Here is a 22,103-nt window from a genome sequence, read left to right on the forward strand (position 1 = left end):
TGTATGCATGCATGTGTGATGTATCATGTTGTATGCATGCATGTGTGATGTATCATGTTGTATGCATGCATGTGTGATGTATCATGTTGTATGCATGCATGTGTGATGTATCATGTTGTATGCATGCATGTGTGATGTATCATGTTGTATGCGTGCATGTGTGATGTATCATGTTGTATGCATGCATGTGCGATGTATCATGTTGTATGCATGCATGTGTGATTTATCATGTTGTATACATGCATGTGTGATGTATCATGTTGTATGCATGCATGTGTGATGTATCATGTTGTATGCATGCATGTGTGATGTATCATGTTGTATGCATGCATGTGTGATGTATCATGTTGTATGCATGCATGTGTGATGTATCATGTTGTATGCATGCATGTGTGATGTATCATGTTGTATGCATGCATGTGTGATGTATCATGTTGTATGCATGCATGTGTGATGTATCATGTTGTATGCATGCATGTGTGATGTATCATGTTGTATGCGTGCATGTGTGATGTATCATGTTGTATGCATGCATGTGCGATGTATCATGTTGTATGCATGCATGTGTGATTTATCATGTTGTATACATGCATGTGTGATGTATCATGTTGTATGCATGCATGTGTGATGTATCATGTTGTATGCATGCATGTGTGATGTATCATGTTGTATGCATGCATGTGTGATGTATCATGTTGTATGCATGCATGTGTGATGTATCATGTTGTATGCATGCATGTGTGATGTATCATGTTGTATGCATGCATGTGTGATGTATCATGTTGTATGCATGCATGTGTGATGTATCATGTTGTATGCATGCATGTGTGATGTATCATGTTGTATGCTTGCATGTTCCAAATAAAGTCATACTCCTCTCAACTCAACTCAATACTTGGTTGGCGTTTTTTGGATGATTAGAGAGGACCTCCCATTGGCTCCATTGCAAGTGGACTTTTATTTACATTTATGAGTTAGAATTAGGGCTGGGTGATATATGTAATATACTCCATATATTGTGGGTTTGTCTCTGTGCGATATAGAAAATGACTATATTGTTAGTATTGGAGTATAGATTCTCACTCAGTTGCTTTTAGCCGCGGGCATTACACTACATCCTCTTCTCACTCCTTGTCTGTCCTTCTCACAGAGACATAAAACAAGCGCACCTTCTCACATACGTCACATACTGTCGCGTGTGCAACGTCATACGCCCTCGCAGAGCAGACAGGTAGCGGCATTATAACGTTAGCTGTGGTGCTAACGGGGTGGTGCTAGTGGTAATACGAGAGAAAGAAGGTGCTAGTCTGGTAACAAATGAAGGAATAATTAATTCCCAAGAAAAGCAGCACAGAGTCCATTGTCTGGCGGTGGTTTGGTTTCAAAAGGGAAGATGTTGAAAAGACAACCGTAATATGTCAAGTATGCGGCAAAAGTGTTGCTACAAAAAGTAGCAGCACTGCTAATGTGTAGCATCATTTGAAAAGTCACCCGCTAGAGAATGAGGAGTGCTTGAAACTCTGCATGTCAACATCTCAGTTTGGTGCCACACCCACAAAATGCCCAAGCAAACATTTCCACATCAACCCCATATGAAAAAACTGGTCAACAACAGAAGGAGATAACGTCCGTAGGAACCTACCACATAGTGAAGGACATACACTATTTGATTTCCTATTATGCAGCACATTTTTATTTGACACTTATTGAAATATCTTGTGTGACATCATGCAGAAAAGTGCACTTTATTTGTTTTAAACTATTGTAGTGGTGTTCTGTACAACAGGTGCACTTTAATATAGTGTTGTTTTGCTATGTCATCTTAGTGACATCTTGCACAAAAGTGCACTCATAGCTTGTTTTAAAATGTCTCTGACAATCTTGCACTTTTTGCTTTGGAAATGACATGAATGTTTGTGCCACTGCTTAATAACTGTTTAATAAATACACTTTTGCTAATTTGACTTAGTTGTGGTTTCCCTCTCTGCATGAAAGTTTAAAAGTAGCATATATGAATGCAGTATGAAGAAGAATGTTTGAATGTAGACACATAGAATCATCATACTGCTGTGATTATATGCATCAAGTGTTCATTCAAGGCTAAGGCAAAATATCCACATATATATGCTGTATCGTGATGTGGACTAAAAATATTGAGATATTATTAAAAGGCCATATCGCCCAGCCCTAGTTAGAATGGGATTTATTTTTTTTTATATATCCACCATCATGTCTTTTATAATGATTGTGAACGATAGAAAAATTCCTCAAAAAAGTGCAGTTCTCCTCTAAATTCCAATGATTAGATTTAAGACTTGAAGTGTATGAGCATGAAGTGATGAAGCCTACTTGGATGAGAGCACAAAGGTCTTGTAAGACAAAGTGAAGAGTCCAGTTGTGATGGATTGAATGCCCTGAGAATAAAATGTTGTGCTTACTTGGACTGTGATGAAGCTGTGAGGACTCAGGTGGTTTGTCTTCATGCTCTTCAGTCTTCACAGAGACAACAGTCAGTGGAAACTTGCTGACATCAGCCTCCTCCTGCCCTACAGGACACTCTCCCTCCTGACTCATCCACACTTCCTCCTCTTCCTCTTTAATGTGGGGGGGCTGTGGATTCTCCTCTTCCTCTTTAATGTGAGGGGGCTGTGGATTCTCCTCTTCCTCTTTAATGTGAGAGGGCTGCTGGACATCTGTTGGGTAAATAAGTAAATAAGATCAAGAGGGAATAGAAATAGTTTTGAACTGACACTGTTGACACAATTACATTATTTGTGTTCTTCCGTGTGTTGTGTTAAAAGTGTGTAGCAAAACAAACAATAAAAACACAGGAAATACCCAATTGGTTCCTAAAATTAATTCAAAAGTGGAACAGTGAGTACAAAAACAGACTTGGAAATTTGATGAGGGGCAATTTGAAAAGTTTTTATAAGTACGAGGCAGCATTGATTGAAGCAATTACTAACTTCACTGATGTAAAGTGTGTAAAAATTGTATTGTGTATACGGTCTATGACACCTAAACTTTATCTGTAAACTTAAACATATTCTTTTAATGCCATAGTCATTACTATAACTAAAATATCCTGGAAATTCAAAAAATCTAATTCCAAAATCACTGCAAAAACATTCATGGTATGTTTTTGTGATCATGCAAAATATTTTTTGGTGGTCATTTTGTTGCCTGGGCCAAAAGGAACTTTCACAAAAACATGTTTTACTATGTGCTGTTTTATGGAGTATCTCCATCAACAATTCCTCTTTAGGAATTGGAGACCATCTACGACACGCTGAAGGAAAGTCAGTCACCTTAATAATTCAAGTTTTGACTACTTTAGTTATTGAAAATAATTGTTTATGTTCACTTATTGATACTTGTAAGTCAGATTTAGGAAGTGAAATTATAACTTTAATTAGATTTGTTTACAGTATAAAATGTATTTAGTGAGTGTGTGAGTTTTATGTAAACATGTTGATACAGGTTTACTTCTTGGGGACTGGAACACAGATATGTCCTGAAAGGATGCACCCATTTTTAAAACCTTCACTAAGCTGTGCCACCAACATTGTCTCACTTAGCTCATTAAGCACACTACCAGGGTGAGTGAGTCCTGTTAAACCTTCATAGACCTCCTTGTTACTTCTGACCAGTCTCAGATCACCACGAGTGGAACAACTGTGTGCGGCTTAAGTGATCATTCCATCATTTTCTGTACCCATAAAGAACAGAACCGAGGCTGACGGCCACAAAATAAGCGAAGCTACAATCCTCAAGACCTAGACTAGCAAGGCTTTCAATGAGAAACTGCCGAAATAAGACTTGCCTCGGTACTTGCAAGTACACAGGTCTTTGGGTCAATTCCTAACCTCAGAAAAGTAGACAACTTCACAGTCAAAGTGGGTGACAATATAATAACAAACAAAAATGAGATTACCTATCTTGGTTGCATCGTAGAGACTAATCTCTCCAGTGAAAAAATGACTACTAAGGTGGTCAAAGAATCAACCAATGAATTCTGCTCTTACTAGTGTTGTCCCGATACCAATATTATAGTACCGGGACCTATACCAAAATGTATTTTGATACTTTTCAATACTTCTCTAAATAAATGGGACCACAAAAAAGTACATTATTGGCTTCATTTTAACAAAAAATCTTCGGGTACATTAAACATATGATTCTTATTGAAAGTTTTTCCTAAATAAAATAGTAAACATACTAGACAACTCACCCCAATAGTGATGAAGTGCTTCGAGAGGATAGTCATGTCACACATCAAGAAGACCATCCCAGACACACTGGACCCTCTACAGCAGGGGTCACCAACCTTTTTGAAACCAAGAGCTACTTCTTGGGTACTGATCAATGCGAAGGGCTTCCAGTTTGATACATACTTAAATAAATTGCCAGAAATAGCCAATTTGCTCAAATTACCTTTAATAAACAAATCTATATATATAAAAAATTGATATTTCTGTCTATCATTTTGTCGTAAATGTTTTTTCTTTTTACGGAAGTTTTTTTTTGTAGAGAATAAATGATGAAAAAACACTTAATTGAACAGTTTAAAAGAGGAGAAAACACGAAAAAAATTAAAATACAATTTTTAAAAACAGTTTATCTTTAAAATTCCAAATTCAACCGAAAAAAATGAAGAGAAAAACTAGCTAATTTGAATCTTTTTGAAACAATTTAAAAAAATAATTTATGGAACATCATTAGTCATTTTTCCTAATTAATATTAATTTTTGAATGTTGATGACATCTTTTGAATAGGTTAAAATCCAATCTGCACTTTGTTAGAATATATAATAAATTGGACCAAGCGATATTTCTAACAAAGACAAATCATTATTTCTTCTAGATTTTCCATAACAAAAATTTTAAAAGTAATTCAAAATACTTTGAAATAAGATTTAAATTTGATTCTACAGATTTTGTAGATTTGCCAGAATAATTTCTCTGAATTTTAATCATAATAAGTTTGAAGAAATATTTCACTAATATACTTTGTCTCCAAAGACATGCACCTGGGGATAGGTTGATTGGCAACACTAAATGGTCCCTAGTGTGTGAATGTGAGTGTGAATGTTGTCTGTCTCTCTGTGTTGGCCCTGCGATAAGGTGGCGACTTGTCCAGGGTGTACCCTGCCTTCCGCCCGATTGTAGCTGAGATAGGCGCCAGCGCCCCCTGCGACCCCGAAAGGGAATAAGCGGTAGAAAATGGATGGATGGATACTTTGTCGAAAAAACAGAAGCTAAAATGAAGAATTATATTAAAATGTATTTATTATTCCTTACAATAAAAAAAAAATACTTGAACATTGATTTAAATTGACAGGAAAGAAGAGGAAGGAATTGAAAAGGTAAAAAGGTGAATGTGTTTAACAATCCTAAAATAAATTTTAAGGTTGTTTTTTTTCTTCAAAAAATTGTCTTTCTGAAAGTTATAAGAAGCAAAGTAAAAAAATAAATGAATGTATTTAAACAAGTGAAGACCAAGTCTTTAAAATATTTTCTTGGATTTTCAAATTCTATTGGAGTTTTGTCTCTCTTAGAATTAAAAAGGTCGACCAAAGCGAGACCACCTTGCTAGTAAATGAATACAATTTAAAGAATAGAGGCAGCTCACTGGTAAGTGCTGCTATTTGAGCTATTTTTAGAACAGGCCAGCGGGCGACTCATCTGGTCCTAACAGGCGACCTGGTGCCCGCGGTCACCGCGTTGGTGACCCCTGCTCTACAGTTTGCCTGCCGGCAGAATCGGTCCAGTTAGGTTGCAGTCAACCCCGTCATCCACACCACCCTCACCCACGTAGAGGGCAAGGACACCTATGCCAGGCTATTATTCATCGACTACAGCTCTGCTTTTAACACGGTCATCCCACAAAAACTCACTGCTAAACTCATCACTGTTGGTCTGACACCAACTCTCTGTGACTGGGTCCTGAACTTTCTCACAAACCGGCCCCAGTCAGTCAGTATCGGCAACCAGACATCAGGCACAAAGGTTCTAGGCATTGGGACCCCCCAAGGCTGCGTGCTGAGCCCCCTATTGTACACCCTCTTCACACACGACTGCCAAACACCACTGTCATCAAGTTTGCAGATGATACTACGTACAGAAGGGAGGTAGCGGAACTGGTGGCCTGGTGTAAGGATAATAATCTCTCCTTGAACACAGACAAGACCAAGGAGATGATGTACATAGGTGGGACAAAGGTGGACAGGGTGAAAACCTTTAAATTCCTCGGGACTCACATCAGCGAGGACCTCACCTGGGATCACAACACCCAACAAACAATAAAGAAAGGCCAGTAGTGACTGTATTTCCTAAGAAAGCTGAGAAAATTTGGCATGCCACCCAAAATTCTCAGCGACTTCTATAGAAGTACGGTTGAGAGTGTCCTTACCAGCTCAATCACGGTCTGGTATGGAAACTGCACTGCTAAGGACAGGAAGGCACTCCAGTGAGTGATTAAAACTGCTCAGTACATATCAGGAGCAGCCTTCCCCTCACTACAGGACATGTAGTCTACCAGGGCCACCAGGAGAGCACACATCATCATCAAGGACAGTACACAGTCTCTTCAGCCTCCTACCATCAGGCAGACCATACAGGAGCCTGAAATCCAGGACTACCAGACAGACAAACAGTTTTTACCCACAGGCCATCAGGCTTGTGAATGCTAACTTTTGAATGCCAGCTCCCCCCCAACCCTTTACTTTTGTCTTTTTGAACAAAAGACAGCTACAATGACCACCCCCTAACTGTGAACCATCACTGTAGACACGTTTCACCGTTGATCACTAAAAACACTTTAACTGCTGCTGTGACCCAAGGTCACCTCCATATTTATACTGTTGACTGTCAATCAGAATGTGCAATAATGTTATGTTACTTACTGTGCCTTGTATATACATTTTTATTTTTAGCTAAGTACAGTGTGACTTGTTGAAGGGTGGACTAGCAAAGTAAGATTTTCATTGTACGGCAAACTGTGTGTTTAACTGTGCATATGACAATAAACAATCTTGAATCTTCAATCAAAAAGTGATCTGATGTAATATTTTGATATTTACACATCGCATATTTACACACACGCATTTTACTAGAATGCCCTTATGACCATTAGCTCGGTTGGTAGAGTGGCCGTGCCAGCAACTTGAGGGTTGCAGGTTCGATTCCCGCTTCCGCCATCCTAGTCACTGCCGTTGTGTCCTTGGGCAAGACACTTTACCCACCTGCTCCCAGTGCCACCCACACTGGTTTGAATGTAACTTAGATATTGGGTTTCACTATGTAAAGCGCTTTGAGTCACTAGAGAAAAAGCGCTATATAATATAATTCACAATTCACAGATATATCAATATCAAGTACCTACTGTACTGTTTGCTTGTTGAAATACCATTTTTAGAGCAAATATCTGCCGAAATGGCCACTTTGTTGCTGCCAAAAATGTATTTTAAATAATAGTTTGATATTGACACATCTCATCTCTGCTTATTTTACTAGAATACTCTAATGAGCATTATATATATATATATATATATATATATATATATATATATATATATATATATATATATATATATATATATCAAGTACCTACTGAGATAAGGTGAGAAGCTCTGCCATCCGGGAGGAACTCAAAGTAAAGCCGCTGTTCCTCCACATGGAGAGGAGCCAGATGAGGTGGTTCGGCATCTGGGCATTTGGTCAGGATGCCACCCGAACACCTCCCGAGGGAGGTGTTTAGGGCACGTCCAACCGGTACGAGGCCACGGGGAAGACCCAGAACACGTTGGGAAGACTATGTCTCCCGGCTGGCCTGGGAACGCCTCGGGATCCCTCAGGAAGAGCTAGACGAAGTGGCTGGGGAGAGGGAAGTCTGGGTTTCCCTGCTTAGGCTGTTGCCCCCGCGACCCGATCTCGGATAAGCGGAAGAAGATGGATTGATGGAAGTACCTACTGTACTGTATACTTGTAGAAATACCCTTTACAAAGCTAAAATATACCGAAACAACCACTCTGCTGCTGCCAAAATTTGATTTCAAGTAATATTTTGATACTGAAAAATCTCATCTCTGTATAGTTTACTAGAATACCCTTATGGTAAAATAAGTGGGTTGTTCTTGTATAGCGCTTTTCTACCTTCAAGGTACTCAAAGCGCTTTGACACTATTTCCACATTTACCCATTCACACACACATTCACACACTGATGGAGGGAGCTGCCATGCAAGGCGCCAAACCAGCACCCATCAGGAGCAAGGGTGAAGTGTCTTGCTCAGGACACAACGGACGTGACGAAGATGGTACTAGGTGGGGATTGAACCAGGGACCCTCGGGTTGCGCACGGCCACTCTCCCACTACGCCACGCAGTCCCTATGAGCATTATGAGCATTACATCTATCAAAGTACCTACTGTACTGTTTACTTGTTGAAATACCCTTTTTAGAGCTAAAAAGTACCCAATTTGCCACTTTACTGCGACCAATAATTGATTCCATATGATATTAACAATAATAACAAAATTTTCAGAATAATTGTATATGAGTTCAGCGCCCCCCGCGACCCCAAAAGGGAATAAGCGGTAGAAAATGGATGGATGGAAGTTATGAAAAAACTTTGTGTTCCATTGAGTTCAGGTCCCCTGTGAGAAGACCAAAACTGTCTTTCATCTTATCAAACAAAAGGCTTGTAAAACTCCACTGTCTGCAATGGGATGCAACATGGAGGTGTCGGTTTCTTTGATCTATTGACAGCCACAGGAAGACCTTTTCCTAACCTGAGATCTACAAAGCAGACCATTTCTTTAAACTGTTTACGACCGAGTGCAAAAGCTGCTTACGACCCCCCCCCCCCATCCCTTTAAAAACAGCTGCAGCTATGTAATCAGAAAAGGCCCACATAAAAGAGGAAGCGTGGAACTCCCTCGTCAAAGGGAGGCGTGGCGCATTGGGAGAGTGGCCGTGCGCACTCTCCCAAGGGTCACTGGTTCAAATCCCACCTAGTACCAACCTCGTTGTGTCCTGAGCAAGACACTTCACCCTTGCTCCTGATGGGTGCTGGTTGGCGCCTTGCATGGCAGCTCCCTCCATCAGTGTGTGAATGTGTGTGTGAATGGGTAAATGTGGAAGTAGTGTCAAAGCGCTTTGAGTACCTTGAAGGTAGAAAAGCGCTATACAAGTACAACCCATCCATCCATCCATCCATTTTCTACCGCTTATTCCCTTTTGGGGTCGCGGGGGGCTCTGGCGCCTATCTCAGCTACAATCGGGCAGAAGGCGGGGTACACCCTGGACAAGTCGCCACCTCATCGCAGGGCCAACACAGATAGACAGACAACATTCACACTTCACTTTCACACCCATTTATCATTTATTTATTTAAAGCGTGGTGGGAAACTGTACGAAGTTGCAGCCCAGACGTTTCTCCTCATAAGCTAAATGGAATCCTGTCTCTGTTTGATTTCTTTGCTTCTTGTCTTGTCAAATAGATGTCATCGGTGTTTGAACCTGACAAGAATGTCAAAGCATTTCTCTAAAATACAATATTATACATTCTGAAAATGTAAACGATAGCAAGAATATACCTACACATTTCAGAAAATTTCGCTCGCAAACACTTTGTTTGGAAGATGTGTACTGCCTTTTTTTTGCCCTTTGAGACAAATGTGATTTAGGGCTGTATAAATAACATTGATTGATTGATACTGAACAAAAATGCTAAATAGCTAAATAAAACTGTCACTGAACATCTTAGTGTGATGTCATTCTGTGACAGACAAATGGTACACAGTTTCCACATGGTGAGGACATTGATGGTCAGACTCACTGTTCTACGGATTACCTCAACTTCTGCCTAGACGTGACCTGCCCTGCTAAGACTGTTCAGTGCTACCCTAATGACAAACTCTGGGTAACACAGGAGGTTCAAGCTGTGCTCAACAAGAAGAAAGCTGCCTTCTGGAGTGGAGACAGGGAGGCAATGAGAGCAGCACAGCGGGAGGTGAGAGGACGCGTGAGGAAGATTAAGGACAGCTACAGGAAGAAGCTGGAGCAGAACAACATGATGGAGGTCTGGGAAGGTGTGAAAACCATCACAGGCCACAAGACAAAGACCAGAGCAGTAGGGGGGACAATAGAGAGGGCCAATGAGATGAAGAACTTCTTCAACCGGTTTAACCAGTACTGTTCTCCCCACCCCCCAATCCTCATTGCATCCACCCCCTTTTCTTCTCCCCCCCAGCCATGGTTGCAACCCCCTCCTCCTCCTCCTCCTCCTCCACCTCTACGCAAACATTAGTCATCTCTGTGGACCAGGTCAGAGGTCAACTGAGGAAGCTGCATCATAGTTTCTGGTGCGCACAAGATACATATCTCAAAAAAATTGTACCTATGTCCCTTTAGGAGCTCTGTAATTTTTTAAATGATCAGCATGTCATCTTTTATGTGAAATTGTTATTCAAATAAAGATTGCAAAAAGGAAAACTATAGTAGTGACAACATGCAGGAACATAACTGACGTAAAACAAATAAAATGGAAGTGACCTTGTCTCTGCACACGCGTGCATTGATCATGTCTTCTTGAACCGATCGAGCAGGGATTCTAAAACTGTGGTACGTGTACCACTAGTGGTACGCGGGTATCACCTAATGGTACGCCAAATATTATTTCATTTTTTATGTACATTGTTTTATTTTCCAACATGCAAACACTGTGTTACTGTTCAAACTGTGTGTAATGTTACAGTAACTAAAATATTAAATATACTTGTTAAATAATGTGTCTTCCTTGTTTTTAATGAATAATTAAGGCCTACTGTGCTACTGTACTTTAATGCTGTCCATGATGGTGGTACTTGGAAATCCAAGTATTTTCTGAGGTGGTACTTGGTGAAAAAAGTTTGACAACTACTGAAGTAGTGACATTGTAAACTACATTGGCAGCCACCATTTTGTTATACCCAAACAGCGTCTGCTCATACATCGCGCTTCCAACGAGATCCCGTTCTTTCCCCCGAGTTAGAAAGTTCCAGAACTGTTCACGTTATACCATCTCATCTCATTGTGCAACATGTGAATGTTTGAAGTGGAACTAAATGTGATCTCTGAAAGGGGTACACATTATTACCAAAGCAGGGCCCCCATCCACATATACAATACTACTACATATCTGATGAAAAACAACATTATTTTTGTTTTTTTAATTATAAGTGTGCCAAATCACCTATATTTGAACATTATCTAATGGAAATGACTGCTGTCTGATAATCACATTAATAACACAATAACAATCATGTGTCTGAGTACACCTATTGATAAATTATTAATCAAACACGTCATGTTCATGATGAAATATAAAGTTAGTAAAGATGTGAGAGTAAGAAGTAAACAAACCTGTTCTGTGTAACACAACTTGAGGTTTTTGATGTGGTCGCTCCTTCTCCTCTTTAGTTGGACAAAGTTCCTCCTCGTACTCTGCTATGGTTCTTTCACACATTTTCACACAATCACAACACTTTACACTCACACTTGATCTTAACTAAGCGATGTGTTGATCAAATCCGCGTCTCTTTGTTAGCGACTAACAAGCTAAGCTAACTAGCATGCTAGGCTAACTAGCGCGCTCAAACAACGAGCAATCTAAGCGGGCCTAATAATGTCCAAAGTTGAGTGAGACGAGTGGAGTTGATGCTGACACGGAGGATGAATAAAGTGTAGTTAGTAGATGTGCCGAGGCTTAGAAGCGTGTGTGGAGTAAAGGAGGACTTTGCTGCGAGGAGCATATCCTCCACGCATGCGTCACTTAGGGGCGGGGCCAACGAGTCATCGTGATGGGCAAGTCATGAACGATTCATTCTAAATGTATGTTTTCATGGTGTCTACACAAAAAATCACGGCCACCAATGATCCATCCATCCCTTTATCGACTGTGTGTCCCTTTAGGGATGGCGGGGTGTGCTAGAGCCTATCTCAGCTGCATTCAGGCGGAAGTCGGCGTACACCCTGGACAGGTCGCCACCTCATCGCAGGGCCAACACAGATAGACAGACATGTATATAAACTGTATTTGACTTTAAATCTGATAAATATCATTCAACAACAACACAATTTGCAGACTGTAATTACTGGTTTGCTGGTTTTACTGGTGTAAATTATTATTGCCTATTGTGAGCGAACTGTGGTGCTGAATTTCCACCAGGGATCAAGAAAGTACTTTCTATTCTATTCTAAAATTCTGCATTCGAGAGATCACAACCATTGCAGCCATGCGTCCAAAACGTAACATCATCTTGCAGGGACATAAGGACACACAAAAGTAAAGTGTCTGTTGTTTTACAATGTAATAATCTATTTAAGAAGAAATGTTCAGAGAATACCTTTTTGTTTTAGTATTTATTGGAGGCCTCAAAAGACAAAGGCCGCCTGTTAACAGCAGAGTGTCAGTGAGGCACACACTCTCAGGAATGCATGGGGGAAAGGTTGGAGACAAGCGGGAAACTCTTAGTTATAGGCCATAAGGTGAACCAGGAAAAAGTGGCTAGAAAGTGATTTTCGTTCCCACGTCTGGGCACTACTCTTTTTTTGCCTACACAATGCCATTGTAGACATTAGGTTAAATGTTCTACGCAAAATATCCTGGCAGTTTTTTTAAGAGCCATAAATGTATAAAAATAGGAATGCCAAAAATCGAAAATCTTATGCAGCTGTTTTTTCTTGTAAATGTATTTATATTCATTCTGGAAACAGACTCTCTCTAACAAATTGACATTAATGCATATACCTAACATTTGATACAGGTATTTTAGCATTGGTATACTTTAATTTAAATTTAAACCATGAAACATACAAAACAAATGAAAAAAAAAATGCTTCAAAGTAAGTGAATAGCAACCTGTACAATTGAACATACACATGGTACATTTTGCTTAACAATAATGTTTTATACATTAAAATTTTCAGCTGATACTTTGTTGTAAGAGGAAGTAAAGAAATAAAATAAAATAAAGAACACTTTGGCCCAAAATGGCTGACAACAATCAAAATATCGAATAATGATGAAAAATGGAAATACACCAAAAACTGCATTACAGTTTAGAATCTGTACACAATATGGTATAAAACAATGTTTACATGAACAAAACAATGTGACAGCAGGTCTTGGGTATTTTTTTATATATTTGTTTTTATTATTTTGTCTTAACTTAGCACATTGTTAAAGCCATATCTCAAGAATTCTTTGATAGATTTTCCTCAAATTTGGCACAAACTCAAACTATGATTATTATATATGTTAAGGTCAAGTGCACTGTAACCTCACATTCTATTTTCAAAGCATTTCATTTAAGTAAAAAAAAAAAAGAAATAGTAAAATACTCTGAGGGATTTTTCTCAAATGGGGCAAAACTCAAATTTTATTCGAGAACTAACTAAATAAGTGTGAATTTGCGTATTCTGAACGAGGGAGACATTGTTCATCTCTTAGCTTTCACTATCATCAGAACCTCCGACCTTTAGATGCAAAATACATAATGTCTCGACAAACAGATATCACTTTGGAGCGACAGCTGAGCAGCGCTGTTTGAAGTTGTGTACTCTTTTCAAAGATATGGAACTCTTTTCGAAGAAAATCTTTTGAAGACAAGAACAAAGTCACAGGCCAGCATGAAGTAAAGGTATGTAATATATGGCCATATAACAGTGTGTGCACACAAAGACAGCAACAAAAAATCCAATGCATTGGTGGTTAGTGGGTATTTTCCAGGAGATGTTGTGCATGATTGCAACCCGTTCGTGGGTACATTTAAAATACAAGGTGGTGTTTTATGATTCCTTGTCCAAGCCCATTCGTGGGTGAGGTTTTGGTTTGAACAAATGCAAATGAATAATTGCGGTTTTGATGTTTGGTGTTTTGAGTGACATTAACAAGGTTTCCATATATTTGATCTGATTTTGAATTGTGGGTTGTGCATAATCATGGATCCTGGGAAAGGAAAATACAATGCTTTGGAAATGCATGATCATGTGTTAATGGAGTCAAAAGTAACGCATTCAATGTGTGATACAATTAAAGGTCAAATGGAACCCTCACAGGCTGAACTGTCAGAAATGATTGAAAATCAGTCACAACCTGCAGAGATGGAAAAACAGGTGGACACAGATCATACTTACCAACACTCCTGGATTTTCCGGGAGACTCCCGAAATTCAGCGCCTCTCCCGAAAACCTCCTGGGACAATTTTCTCCCGAAATTGAGGCGGAGCTGGAGGCCACGCCCCCTCCAGCTCCATGCGGACCTGAGTGACGTGTATAAAGAGCGTGTCTGCCCAATGATGTTATAACTGTAAAATGATCGAGGGCGAGTTATTGGTTTCTTATGTGGGTTTATTGTTAGGCAGTTTCATTAACGTCCTCCCAGCGCGGTAAAACAACATACAACAACAGCAGTCCGTTTTCGTCTACCGTAAAGCAGTTCGTCTGCCAAACAGCATTGTTGTGAAACTCTTAAACAGGACAATACTGCCATCTACTGTACATGCATATGGTTAGAAAAAGGATGTACGATTCAACCCTTAACTCAACAATGAGTAGATGAGTGTTGTGTGTGTGTAAATGTGTAAATAAATGAACACTGAAATTCAAGTATGTATTTTATATATATATATATATATATATATATATATATATATATATATATATATATATATATATATATTTGTGGTGTTTTGTGTTGTGGTTTGTGCAGCCCTTTGAGACACGAGTGATTTAGGGCTATATAAATAAACATTGATTGATTGATTGATTGATTGATTGATTGATATATATGAAATACTTGACTTGGTAAATCTATGAATCTAGCGGTAAATATACTCCTTCCCTCTTAACCACGCCCTCGACCATGCCTCCAACCCCCACCTCCCGAAATCGGAGGTCTCAAGGTTGGCAAGTATGACACAGATCAAACATCTGATGTAAAAAAAAAAACGCACAGTGAAAATGACACCAAAAGCCCTAATGCACAGAATTGAAACAGTTGAGAAGGAGAGGAGATCTAAATTAAACAAGGCAAGCAACATGCAGAAACATATCCTGGAAATGATGGAAAATGGAGAGGACAAAATGGACGTGCAATCTGCTTTCACCAAATATCTCAATGTTATAAAGGAAACCGCAAGTGCACACACATCCCTCCTACCAATTCTACCAACAGAGGACCAAATCAATCACGACATATGGTACAAAGCCAAATTAATCAATCTACATGAATTCATTGAGCATGTTAACACCTGAATAAAAACACCAACCCTGGAAAATATGGAGGATTTCCAAAACGAAATTAATCCAAATGACAGCATTAGTAATATAAGTCACAAATCACATGGGAGTCACACACGGTCTGGTTCTAGTAATTCTAGAACCTCCTCAGTTCGCAGACAGGCAGAGGCCAACAGGGCTGCCCTCGCTGCCTTGGAAGAGGAGGAGGAAAAGATAAAAAAGAAATTGGAAGAGGAGAGGGAAAGAATCAGAAAGAAAAAGGAAATGATGGACCTGGATGCTCAATTGGCAGCTGCTGATGCAAAATTAGGAGTTTTAAAAGCTTCCAGCCTTCATGCTTCCTCACACACAGCATCTGATGGCATGAGCTCCTACTTAAAAAGAACCAAGGAACCAGCAGTCACTCTCAACCCCCAGGCTCAAGACTATCAACCCCTCACACAGCAGCAGTCAAGCCAAGCTTTACCAACACAGTCCATCCACCATTCACCTGAGCAACTACAAATATCAATCAATCAATGTCAATCAATGTTTATTTATATAGCCCTGTGGAGATCCTCGTCCTGGATCCTCCATTCCCTCCCCGGAAACACCACGCCTGGTTCAGTGGTTACACACTTTTTATTTCTTTACAATTTCTTTTTGTGCTCAATGTCTCTTTCAGCTTTTCAGCTCTCAATGACATGCGTTTCTCCTGATCTCCTTCGTCTGGCTCTCACTCCTCAATCGCCAGCCCCTCTCATGGTTTCCAACGCTGCTGATAAAGGAAACAGGTGATTAGATAACTCGTCCCAGCTGAGGTATCTGCTCACCTGATTGTATTTAATATTCATACTCTATACCTTCTTTCTCTCATTTTCTATCTGTTTTCACCTTCGTTCTCTCCTTTTCTCCCCATTTTTACTTTTATTCTCAACTTTTCTCTCAATCTTTGTCAATCCAATCCAATCCAATCCACTTTATTTATATAGCACATTTAAACAACAAGAACGTTTCCAAAGTGCTGCACAGCCATGTTAAAAACAATATTAAAAAACAATTTTATGTTCCACCAATGACTGAATAAAAACACAAAATAAATAAATATAAAACACAATACGAAGGTCCTGCAGTCCTGGGTTCAAATCCAGGCTGAGGATCTTTCTGTGTGGAGTTTGCATGTTCTCCCCGTGAATGCGTGGGTTCCCTCCGGGTACTCCGGCTTCCTCCCACTTCCAAAGACATGCACCTGGGGATAGGTTGATTGGCAACACTAAATTGGCCCTAGTGTGTGAATGTTGTCTGTCTATCTGTGTTGGCCCTGCGATGAGGTGGCGACTTGTCCAGGGTGTACCCCGCCTTCCGCCCGATTGTAGCTGAGATAGGCGCCAGCGCCCCCCGTGACCCCGAAAGGGAATAAGCGGTAGAAAATGGATGGATGGATAAAACAAATATAAAAACAATATAAAAACAAAATACGATTATAAACAATTTTAAAGGGTAAAAGCAATTAAAACAGTAAAATAGAAATCAAAATGTATAAAAAACACAGAGGACAACAGAGGACAGAGGACCGCACAACTCACGTAGTGTTAAAAGCCAAAGAATAAAAGTGGGTCTTAAGACGAGACTTAAAAGAGTCCACTGTGGAAGCAGTTTGAACATGGAGGGGCAGAGTGTTCCAGAGCTTAGGGCCGACCACAGAGAAGGCCCTGTCTCCCCTGGTCTTAAGTCTGGTCTTGGGCACCACGAGCTGGAACTGGCTCTCGGACCTCAGAGCGCGCGCAGGAATGTAAATTTGGATGAAGTCCGAGATATATTGAGGTGCCAGTCCATGTAAAGATTTAAAAACAAACAGCAATGTTTTAAAATCAATTCTAAAATGAACAGGGAGCCAGTGCAAACTCTGAAGAATTGGGGTTATATGCTGGCGCTTCCTGGCCCCTGTTAAAAGTCCTGCTGCCGCGTTCTGGACTAACTGCAACCGGGAGAGAGCTTTTTGGCTAATGCCAGCATAAAGTGCATTGCAGTAGTCCAGGCCACTTGAAATAAAAGCATGCACGACTTCTTCAAAAAGGTTAAAAGATAAAAACGGTTTATCCTTTACTAAAAGACGAAGGTGATAAAAACACGATTTTAAAACGCTATTGACTTGTTTGTCTAGTTTAAAATGGCTGTCTATAGTGACGCCAAGGCTGGTGACTTTGGGACACACATCATTTTGCAATGGTCCCAAGTCAGTGAGGGCCAGACCAAAAACTAAAATTTCCGTTTTTCCCTCATTCATTATTAAAAAATTCTGGGCTAACCAAGCCTTGACGTCACATAGACAGTTAAGGAGGGGTGTCAGGGGGCCGTGGCTTTTTGAAATTGGCATATAAATTTGGCAGTCATCTGCATAAAAGTGATAAAACACTCCATGTTTCCTAAAAATATCTCCAAGAGGAAGGAGATAAAGAGCGAACAGGATGGGGCCTAAAATAGATTCCTGGGGGACACCACAGTAAAGCGGGGCAGAAGAGGAGGTGGCGTCCCCCAGCCTGACAGAGAAGGACCTCTCAGACAGGTAAGATCTGAACCACTGTGACGCAGTCCCCCTGACACCCACACAGTCTCTCAGGCGGTCTAAAAGAATTGTGTGGTCAACTGTGTCAAAGGCAGCTGTAAGATCTAAAAGCACTAAAATGGCAGAGCTGCCAGAATCAGACATTAAAAGCAAGTCATTAAAAACCTTTAAAAGTGCAGATTCAGTACTGTGCAAAGCTTTGTATCCAGACTGAAATGGATCTAAAGTGCTATTTTCATCTAAAAAAGGCTGCAGTTGTGCCAAAACACATTTCTACAAAATGTTTGACACAAAAGGTAATTTGGAAATGGGCCGATAATTTGACAAAGTTGTCTGATCAAGACTTGGCTTTTAGGAGATGCTGCTGCCAACAGAATCGCCGCACTTCTGTCGTTGTCTTTTTTTTTTTTGCCATTTATCGTCGTCGGAGATCATTTCCGCCGTCTGGGAATATTTTGATCATATATCGGAAAAAAAGGTATTTGTGTTCATTTTCTTGTCGTTTCATTAAGTCTCCACTGGAGACTCTCCGGTATTGTCCCGCCCACACAACCATCCTATTAATTACATTAAAACACAATAGTAACTGATTTCTCCGGTAGCTGAGTTGGTAGAATGAAGGACCACAAGTGTTCATATTGATTCCCATAGGGCGGTTGTTCGAGTCCAGCTCGCCCCCAGTTACTTTTTACCATGACTTGCTTAACGTGGACCCCGATTTAAACAAGTTGAAAAACTTATTGGGGTGTTACTATTTAGTGGTAAATGGTACGGAATATGTACTGAACTGTGCAATCTACTAATAAATAAAAGTTTCAATCAATCGATCAACAGTGCGTATTCAGAGCGCATGTTAAAAAAAAAATCTCAGTCCACAAGTAGATAGATAGATAGATAGATAGATAGATAGATAGATAGATAGATAGATAGATAGATAGATAGATAGATAGATAGATAGATAGATAGTACTTCATTGATTCCTTCAGGAGAGTTCCTTCAGGAAAATTAAAATTCCAGCAGCAGTGTACAGAGTTAAGATCAATTTAAATAAAAGTAAAAAGTAAATAATGGGGGTTTAAATGGAAACAAAAAAGAGAAATATTACAATGAGAATAAAAACTAAAAAGCAACAATGGGAATAACAATATAACAGTAAAATAAGAATATAACAAGACAAAGTAGGCAGTAGTGACCATGTTATGAAAACGTATTGCACTGTTATTGTTTAGCATCCCCTGTCATCCTAGTACCCCCCGCCCCCCGTCCCAGAGAGGAGTTGTACAGTCTAATGGCGTGTGGGACAAAGGAGTTCTTGAGTCTATTAGTCCTGCACTTGGGATGAAGCAGTCTAGAACTGAACAGGCTCCTCTGGCTGCTGATAACACTATGCAGAGGGTGACTGGCATCATCCAGGATGCTCACTGGTTTGTCCACAGTCCTCTTCTCTGCCACCGTCACCAGTGAGTCCAGTTATATTCCCATTGTAGAACCGGCCCGCCTGATCAGTTTCTCAAGTCTGGAGCTGTCCTTCTTAGATGTACTGCCTGTAGAGATTTTTACTGTCCAGCAGATGTCATTATTTAGTGACTCAGTATTGACACAGTATCAATACAGTTTTGCAATGTGTCCAAACGATACATGAAGCCTCATCAACCCATCACTACTTATTAGCGTCCTGCTCACGTCTTTCTCAGTCCATGTGCTTTCACGACAGTTGGCACACTTGACGTTACAAAGCAGTACTGCTCTGTTCTGCTGCCTTCCTTTTTTTTTTAAATGTTTATTTATACATTTCAACAATTACAAACAGTAAGCCAAACAACAATATAAAACATTATAAAACATTATAAAAACAGTACAAAACAGCGCCAGGGGGTTGTAAATTCAAAATAACAAAAATAGAATACAAACAAATATATATATATAATAAACAAAGTGCAAAGCCATAGGTTCATTCAGATTCATTAAATAACTTAAATTTGGAACACAGCATCATCGTTTTCACAGCTTTTTTTGTTGTTAGAGGTAGAGAGTGTTTTAATGTAAAGTTCAAAATCTTTTTTAAAGGCACAAAAGATAGGTCGGGTATTAAGAAACTTACATTTATGAATATAAAACTTAGCCAATAAAATAATGAGGTTGCAAAGGTAGAATTCCTTTTCAAATTTCTGTTCATAAAATGTAAAACCAAAAATCACATATTTAAAGCAAAGCACAAATTTGTCATAAATATTGTCCAGGATGAAGCGACAGATGCCTGCCATAGTGATGGAGTGTTTTCACAAGTATAAAACAAGTGGTTAACAGTCTCTGGGTGCATGTTACATAACATCAATGTCCTTCTTCTATCTAACCATTACAGTCTTTACAGGGTAATAACCAGGAATGATTTTAAATGATATCTCTTTGACTTTGTTGCTAAGTAAATACCTGTTAGGAAGGGACCACGTTTTGACCCAACAGATGTCATTTACAACATTATTCCAGAGGGAAATTACATAGGAGACAGACACACAATCATTTTGGAATAAGCTGAGGATTTTTATGTTATTTTTCTGATCAAAGCAAAGTTTCCCCACATGAGTGTCAAGTGGATCATTCACAATTTTTACAGCAGAAAGAGGAGGTGTGTAAGCCATGTACAACATAATAATACCTGTTGGAATGTACAACATAATAACACCTGTTGGAATGTACAACATAATAACAGGTGTTGGAATGTACAACATAATAACACCTGTTGGAATGTACAACATAATAACAGGTGTTGGAATGTACAACATAATAACAGGTGTTGGAATGTACAACATAATAACACCTGTTGGAATGTACAACATAATAACAGGTGTTGGAATGTACAACATAATAACAGGTGTTGGAATGTACAACATAATAACAGGTGGTGGAATGTACAACATAATAACAGGTGTTGGAATGTACAACATAATAACAGGTGTTGGAATGTACAACATAATAACAGGTGTTGGAATGTACAACATAATAACACCTGTTGGAATGTACAACATAATAACAGGTGTTGGAATGTACAACATAATAACAGGTGTTGGAATGTACAACATAATAACACCTGTTGGAATGTACAACATAATAACAGGTGTTGGAATGTACAACATAATAACAGGTGTTGCAATGTACAACATAATAACAGGTGGTGGAATGTACAACATAATAACACCTGTTGGAATGTACAACATAATAACAGGTGTTGGAATGTACAACATAATAACAGGTGTTGGAATGTACAACATAATAACAGGTGTTGGAATGTACAACATAATAACACCTGTTGGAATGTACAACATAATAACAGGTGTTGGAATGTACAACATAATAACAGGTGTTGCAATGTACAACATAATAACAGGTGGTGGAATGTACAACATAATAACAGGTGTTGGAATGTACAACATAATAACAGGTGTTGGAATGTACAACATAATAACAGGTGTTGGAATGTACAACATAATAACAGGTGTTGGAATGTACAACATAATAACAGGTGTTGGAATGTACAACATAATAACAGGTGTTGGAATGTACAACATAATAACAGGTGTTGGAATGTACAACATAATAACAGGTGTTGGAATGTACAACATAATAACAGGTGTTGGAATGTACAACATAATAACAGGTGTTGGAATGTACAACATAATAACAGGTGTTGGAATGTACAACATAATAACAGGTGTTGGAATGTACAACATAATAACAGGTGTTGGAATGTACAACATAATAACAGGTGTTGGAATGTACAACATAATAACAGGTGTTGGAATGTACAACATAATAACACCTGTTGGAATGGCATCAAATACAATATCAAATTGTTTGGGAGTCACAGGTATCTTAAATTGGTTGAGAAATTCTTGGTAATTAAAAAGTTGACCTTCCTTATTGAAAAGCTGACTCACTAAAATAATGTTATTGTTAAACCAATTGTTGAGGAAAAGAGATTTCCTTTTGTAACATATGTCTTTATTGTTCCAGATGAAATATTTGGTAGGTGAGAAGTGGTGCTTGTATAAAAGAGAGCATGCTAGAAGGGCTTGTTTGTGGAAGTTTGAGAGTGCAACAGGAATCCTGTCAATGTTAGAATTACACAATAGCAAAAATGTTAGGCCTCCAAGGTTAGAGAATACATGATGAGAAACAAAGTTCCAAATTGAGGTAGGGTCTTTCAGGTAGTGTCTTATCCAATTCATTTTAAAGGTGTTGTTTAGTGTAGTGAAGTCAAGAAAGTTTAGACCACC

At 39.2% G+C, this 22,103-nt stretch overlaps 1 protein-coding gene across 7 annotated transcripts in view; it reads right to left on the reverse strand.

Moving 5' to 3' along the window:
• Positions 1-22,103, reverse strand: part of LOC133547095 (oocyte zinc finger protein XlCOF6-like) — a 106,387-nt gene that overhangs the window by 55,251 nt on the left and 29,033 nt on the right. For 6 of the 7 annotated variants that reach the window (XM_061892916.1, XM_061892914.1, XM_061892912.1 and 3 more), the window contains one exon: positions 2,439-2,693. In XM_061892916.1, the coding sequence (XP_061748900.1) occupies positions 2,439-2,693 (255 nt within the window). Of the gene's footprint in view, positions 1-2,438; positions 2,694-11,405; positions 11,835-22,103 lie in introns of those variants that run through there. The other variant, XM_061892917.1, reaches the window with a different exon arrangement.

The sequence above is a fragment of the Nerophis ophidion genome, unplaced genomic scaffold (assembly GCF_033978795.1).
Source record: "Nerophis ophidion isolate RoL-2023_Sa unplaced genomic scaffold, RoL_Noph_v1.0 HiC_scaffold_61, whole genome shotgun sequence".
Classification (NCBI taxonomy): Eukaryota; Metazoa; Chordata; class Actinopteri; order Syngnathiformes; family Syngnathidae; genus Nerophis; species Nerophis ophidion.